The 7,239-nt window shown below is 33.2% G+C and overlaps 1 protein-coding gene across 1 annotated transcript; it reads right to left on the bottom strand.

The window, feature by feature from the left end:
• Positions 1-1,454: 1,454 nt before the first annotated feature.
• On the bottom strand, positions 1,455-6,778 carry LOC131160998 (uridine nucleosidase 1). Its single transcript, XM_058116861.1, has 10 exons — positions 6,600-6,778; positions 6,300-6,490; positions 4,541-4,656; positions 4,360-4,419; positions 3,377-3,559; positions 3,167-3,271; positions 2,441-2,537; positions 2,232-2,339; positions 2,005-2,140; positions 1,455-1,917 (listed from the first exon to the last, which is right to left on the bottom strand). Exons 2-10 carry the CDS (start codon positions 6,391-6,393, stop codon positions 1,809-1,811), a joined length of 1,008 nt encoding a protein of 335 aa, XP_057972844.1. The 5' UTR covers positions 6,394-6,490; positions 6,600-6,778; the 3' UTR covers positions 1,455-1,808.
• Positions 6,779-7,239: the final 461 nt, after the last annotated feature.

Below are 7,239 nucleotides of genomic sequence, written 5' to 3'. Positions count from 1 at the left end.
ATTACTATTTTATTTATTACACATGTGGTTACTGCATGTAAGTATATACTACGTACCATTTCAAATGAATGCTAGCTTGAATATATACACGTGTGTGCTTGTATGGAATGCCCTATTTAAATACTTTAAAAAAAATCATAATTTTAGAACTTTAACATTTTTAGAGAAAAATCTAATTAGTCCATGAAAATTCAACTATTTTTTAATTCAAGAAAAGAAATTACAATTAACATTTTGGAATATTTTGCCGTAAAACTAACTTTTATATATAAGAAGGAAAAATACACTTACTCTCTAAAGCTATACCATCCATGACAAATGCCCCCTTAAAATTTTAAAATCGACACTTGCACCCCCTCAACTAGTGAAGGGGGTAATGGAGTTGATATCCGTTAATTAAAATAATAAAAATATTTCAATACATTTTTATTTTAATTTCACTCCATTTAGTTTTGTAGCAACTTTTCAATGACACGAATCAAATATTTATCTTCTGCCTGTCTATTAAAATGTTTCTCCTCTTCAATATTACTTCACTACTGCTTTAAAAATGGATCTCAATTTTTTAAAAAAACAAAAAAGAAAAAAGAAAAAATCTTTATGGCTTTCGGACCTCAACACTAGTGCTCCTTTTTTTTTTTAAATAAAATTTCTATAAAAAAAAAAAAACATATTTATGGTTGGAAACCATGTGTAAGGTATTGAAAATAAAATCAATGATTTCAAAATTCACAACCAAATGTTATTAATTTATAATACTATAATAGAACTTGTGTTGCAAAGTTTGAGATATCATTTATTTACACTATGTAAAAAATGTTTTAAAATTTTTTAAATAATAAAAATTATCTCTTTTATTATTCTCAAATTATTTCTTTCATTAATTTAGATAGTAAAATGTAATTTCATAAGATATTTGCTACCTCACTAGGAAAAGATTGCAATATATTGTATATGCTATAGAGTTAATTATTTAATTCCTCAAAATCTAATTTTTTTATTTATTTTTGGTCATTTGAGCACAAGATATTTGTCCTTTTTTTTTTTTTTTCTTTACATGCAAAATCAATCAACAATGAGACTACTCTACTCATTTTCCTCTGCCAAGCTTCTTTCCTCCCTATACAAAAAATAAATAAATAAATGAGACTAGCTTATTGCAAAACACTAGATGAGACTGCTCAAGCCATGTTTGAAATGGCTTCATAATATGGTGTCGATTAAAATGGGGGAAGTAAAATTTGTGCTGGTTCTCCCAAATATTTAACCACGGCCATCTACTTTTCAACTGCAGCTTTATTAAAACAAAAAACATTGCCCTACTACACTCATGATTCATTTGGTACCGACAGGAATTGCTCTACATCATTCATTCTACTCAGTTGCCATATAATTTTTCATTCCATTCCCCATCCATCCACCTAAATCTCATTCCGTTCCAACATACCAAACAGTTACCATAAGCAAAGATCTTCACCTAAGACGTGGTCGTGTAAAAACCAATACATACAGAGATCCAATACAATGCATTAAAAAGTCCCCATTTGCTGAGCCATATATTCAGCAAATTTTGAACCAGTTGAATCTCAGTGAGGTAATGTTTTACACCTTTGAATAAATTGCAAGATGATTTAACATCCGCGAGATCAATAATATCATTTGTTGTAGCACAAGTTCACACTAATTACTCTGGCAGGGCTGTGACCAGCAAAAGAGGAAAACAAGAATACGTGAAGAAAGAGATGGCGCAACCTTTATTTTCATCATGTCAGACCTTCTGAGATTTAAAGCACAAGTTCATGTAGCTTTCATGGTTTCATTAGCAGTTTCTTAACATAGTCGAGTACTTCATCCACATTGACACTCCAAGCAACTGAAACTGGGGAATAGTCTGTCCATGGGTTGCTTGAATTCCATCTATATCAAATAAGTGTGACATTTGAACATTAACAAAAGCAGCCAGAGTGCAATCCAATTGGTATACAGTATGAAGTTTGTAGATACCTTTTCAGTCCTTGATCCAATAGTGTATGCCCCAAACAGATGCCCTGTGTCTCAACTCTCACTACCCCCTTCTTGTAATCAAAGAGATCAGGCCGAACTAGTGCCACAAAACTTACAGGGTCATGAAGAAAAATCCCTGAATTTAATAGAACGTCACTGAGTTACTCAAATCTATCCAATGATTAATTCAAATTATGACTCAAAACACTGCAAAACTTTTGAATTACCACAGACACCATCTGACTGCACATGCCAGTCTCTGTAGAACTTGCAAATGTCAGTCAGGAACTGAGCGTATCTTCCTCTTGATTGTCTTATTTCATAGAGATCATCATCTGAAATAAAATATACATATTTATTTTGGCAAGAATATTGATCAAAACAGGAAAACAGCTCAGATTAGTGAAAAAAAGCAAACTCAGAGGTGGAACTGCACCTGTTAGCTTGACTTGTGTTGTGATATTTATGCCAACAACAACAATATTTGCCCCAGATGTAAATACAATATCTGCAGCTTCCGCATCACCATAGATCTGCAAGTCAGTCAAGGGATGGCACATTTATCAGCACTAGCCAGAGGCAGAGTTCAATCAACCAGACTAGAACTACTGTCTGTTGCAATCAGGGCGAGATCCAGAAACTTCATCCGGAATAGACTGCACCCATTATTTTTGCATCATGTCATTTACTTGTAGAATTTCCATGTTTCCATATCTGTTTTGTTCTATTCATGTCCCATGTTTTTACTGTTCTGTTCAAAGCCTACGAGAGTTTAAGTGTGACGTGTATGAATATTTATGCATACATATAACGTATATATGTCTATATGCAATAAGGGATTTGTACATGCATGTACATATGTGTTAGCATGAGTGTATTTCTTTTCACATGTATAGTATGCACAAGCATACACCCACATGTATCTACACATGTGCAGCAAAGATATGTTCATGCATGTATTCATAGTTTTAGCTGCCAGAAAATGAACTGCAATGAACTTGTTTATTGCAATAACGAACTAAAACAAGAATTTACTGCTAGGAAGTAGAGGTAAACACGTTATGTATATCTAAGCTGGTGAAATTCGTTGCATGAGAACTATACAAACCATTAGGCCATATTTTGTACAGGAAACAGTGAAAGTAGGAAAATTTGTGCTTACATTTGCTTCAGCAGCAGGATTGACATTTCCCAACGCAAAGAAAGCACCGCCAAGTACGACCACTTTCTTCACCTTGCTGGCAAAGGTTGAGTCCCTTTTGATTGCCTTGATGATATGAATACATTATTATGACAGCAATTAACATTCATCCTTGAAAACATTGAGTAACAAGAACCAAACAAAAAATGGATATTAGGATTTACAACTTACCAAAGCCAGGTTTGTCAGTGGTCCCAGTGCAAGTATAGATACTTCACCTGGGTACTCCGAAACCTTATCAACTAAAAATTCAGATGCACTCTTCTCAATTTTCTTTGCTTTTGGAGGAGGAAGAAATATGTTCCCTAATCCATCAGAACCATGAATAAAATCAGCAACCTGCGGCCGTCCCCCCTGTCCCATAATACAACACTGTTAAGCTACAGCATATAAAGAACATCTGAACTACCAAAAGCTTATGAAGATATTTCATAAATATATAAATAAATATACATAAAATAGAGAAAATAAAGCACACACATATCTAAGCTCCATTAATTTTTTTTACCACTGCATGGGCCAGTCTAGACAAAGTACAGACCAATCTCAAATCCTACTATTTCTTAAAACTTGAAACTACAGGATCTACCCCATCTCAATTGATCATCAACTCTAGCAATGCAACTTGCATGAGATGATGTTATCACTAATATTTCAATTCAAAAGGATATCACTAAAAATTTTACCCCTTCTCTCCACCTGGGGATACAAGAATCAGTTCAACATCAACTTTCCAACAGATGGTCGAAAATGAAAATAACAAAAATTAAATGATAATTGCATATGGCATTCTTTTACAAAAATCCTAATCAATTGATAGTGTTGTGCATTGCAAATGTTCCAGGTGTCCTATACAAAATTTCACAGGTAACAGCTAATGGAGATATTTACAAGATTTTTAAAAAAAAATTTCAGAATTTTTATAAGAAATTACACTAATATGAATTCATCAGGAAAAAAATTTTTTTTATTAACTGTAATAATCTACAATTATGTTTGAGAATTTAAAAAAAAAAAAAGTGAGCAATAAATAAATAAATAAATATATAAAATAATGAAAAAGTAAGAAGATGGATTAAACATGCTGTGCCCTAGAGGAAGTAGAACTTTTTTCTTGAAGAATCAACTTGCAGTACATCTAAAAAAGGAGCTACCTTCAAAGGCTCAGGACTGCCCTCTGCCACAGGAACACTCGGACATCCAGCGATCTCACACTATCCTTTTGCACATTAAAAACAGTAATCGATCATGAACATATTTCAAAAACAGGACCTGAAATTATGGCACAGTATGTATTAACTTAGTAGAAAATGAAAGTAAAATAATATTACATACCAAAAGCAAGGCATTGCGAGTGGCATCTTCTGTAGTAACATTACCAAATATCGTTGTCAAGCCCAAGAGTTCCAACTGCGGAGTTTGAAATGCCATTAAAATGGCCATAGCGTCATCTGTGAATTGACCGAAAACCCATTGAGATCTCACACATGAAAATGATGCAATGCAAAACAAGCATCCAACACAAAATCAGTTTCAGTCCAATTCTTAGGGAAAAAAAAATATAACACACACCTTTAGAAAGCTCATAATGCTGAAGGCAGGAAAAGTAAGTTCAAAAACATCAGTAAACAGAAATAATATGTCTCTAGATAACAGTGCCTTAGAATCTGATAGATATTAGCCTAATAAAAATAATTGTAAAGAAACTAAGAAAATTACAAAAATATAAGTATGCTCGGTCACTCGCTACATCATCATGTCTGCACAAAAATGCAGATAACATATAATTTCACAATATGTGAACAATATATTAAGACAAAAAGGAAGCAAACAAACAAACTAGTAATCCACACCAAAAATCAACACTAGCAAATTAGGAAAATGTGCCTTTGAAATCAACAAAACAACAATGTTAATTTGTTTTGTATTTTAAGCAGAAGTGTCAACTTACATTGGGATTCAAGAGTAGAAATCTAGTACAGATTTTTATTGGTGTGATGGCTTTCAATTTACACACCTACTTAGGTGCATTATCTCAGATTCTCAATTCAAAACCATTGAAAAATTTTCTGCAGAATTCTTGGTCCTTAAGAGGAATCAATTAACTGCAGCAGTAAGTTGTGTCAGGGAGAGTTGGCATTTTACAATTTCTCAGCAAGCTGTTGAAGGTTACAATACCACAGATATCTGTCTAGTTATTACTAGTTTGATCTGTCCTGCCAAAATCTTTTAAAGCTGGGTTATTGTTTAAAGTATAAAAGCACCGAGTTCAGTTTGTCCACATGAATTGAAGATAGAATGTGTATTTAATAGTGTCAAATACATAATCTGGTGAACAAGAAAAGAAATGAAAAAAAAAGAGCCTGGATTTTCTAGCAAACTATAAATGTGTATAGTGCAGAAAATTCACACAATTTGAAAGACAACTGGAAACTTGGCCTGTGTATGGGAACACGGAGGTCCAATCTTGGATTTGGATTTCTGTAGATGTGAACAAATAGCAATGCAAAATGTATTACGTATAATTTCCTATAATTCCAAATCCAAAGCTTGAACTCCGTAATACCAAAAGCAGCATTGCGAAATTTCATCCAATTTTGCTTTTACAATCAAATTTTAACTTCTTTTCCAAATAAAAAAAGTCATCACAGCAGAACATTTTTTTCGGAAAAGTTTCCCAAAAAATAATTTGAATAGAAGCTGACCTCCAAAGACACAGGCCCCAGGTTTCAACTTTTCATTATTCCATGAAAGATCCGTTTGGAACTTGAAGAAAAATGAAGAAACTTAGGGAAAAAAAAGAAGAAAAATCCACATTTTCTTATTCACTAAATCAAGAAAAAATGAGTATCAAAATATGTAGCAAATTAATCAATAAATCATTATTTGCCATAATATTTTATAATATTTCAAGAATTTTTTATTCCTAATCATATATGAAATTTAGGAAACGATTTTTTGTATTATGTTCTTCTCATTTCCTTCTCTCACACAAAAACCTCAACCCAAACGGAACAAACTAAATGCCCACCAAAGTTGACTCAAAGAACGGTAAATCCAACCAAAGTTTGCGTGTCTCAGAGAGAAGTCTCACCGATTCCAGGATCCGTATCGATAATGAGCTTTCCAGGTTGAGCAGAAGGCAAGGGCAGTTCGCGGTCGGGCACAGCACCGTGACAATTCGCCATCGCTGACACAGACTCCACAAATCCGAAGACAAAAAAAGAAGAAGCAATTGAGCTGCGGAGAACCCCGAAAGATCAACCAGACAACGAATCTGATTCCCTATATATTCATAAAAATGTACGCATATTACATGCAAACACAGATTCTGATATGTCGAATTCAAAGAAAGGTCAGCCTTGCTGATGCAGAGCTGAGCTGCCCTTCTCACCTTTTTGCCCAAAACCCTCTCTCTCTCTCTCTCTCTCTCTCTCTCTCTCTGAGCTGTGGGTTTTGCCTTTTTGGTCTCTACGGTCGGCAGGGAGTAGGTGGATATCCTCTCCCTTCTCGTTTATGGATATTCCCTTCAGCTGCCCTTGCCCTTCTCGCCCTCTTTCCACGTTCCACCCTATTTCTTTGGAGAAGTAGAGATAACTATGGCATTGTGTCCAAAATGTCCAAAACCCTTTGTTCTTTTTTTTTTTTTTTTTTTAATAATTAATTATTTATTTAATATTTAATTTACATGTATTTTTAGGTTTTGGAAGAATGAATTTAAATCTTGAAACAAATAATTTTTTTGAAAAAAAGAAGCTCATTTTTTTTTTTTATAATTCATGTTTCTCATTTATAAATATATTGTAATATTTAGCTAGTCGAGGGATCCGATATTCGATGAAAGGCGATTGTACTGGGTTTACTATGAGGAGTTTTTTTTTTTATTTTTTTTGACCTTTATCCTTGAGATTATACATCTCAAAAATATCATTTTTCATTTATAATTATTTATTTTTATGAAAAAAATATTATGAGCTCGTAAATTGTGTGGACAACTGTGACATATATTATACTCATGTAATTTCATCTCAAAA

The sequence above is a fragment of the Malania oleifera genome, chromosome 1 (genome assembly GCF_029873635.1).
Source record: "Malania oleifera isolate guangnan ecotype guangnan chromosome 1, ASM2987363v1, whole genome shotgun sequence".
In the NCBI taxonomy this organism is placed as follows: domain Eukaryota; kingdom Viridiplantae; phylum Streptophyta; class Magnoliopsida; order Santalales; family Ximeniaceae; genus Malania; species Malania oleifera.
The sequence above is the reverse complement of the archived record's forward strand: the minus strand, read 5'-3'. Positions and strand labels throughout refer to the sequence as shown.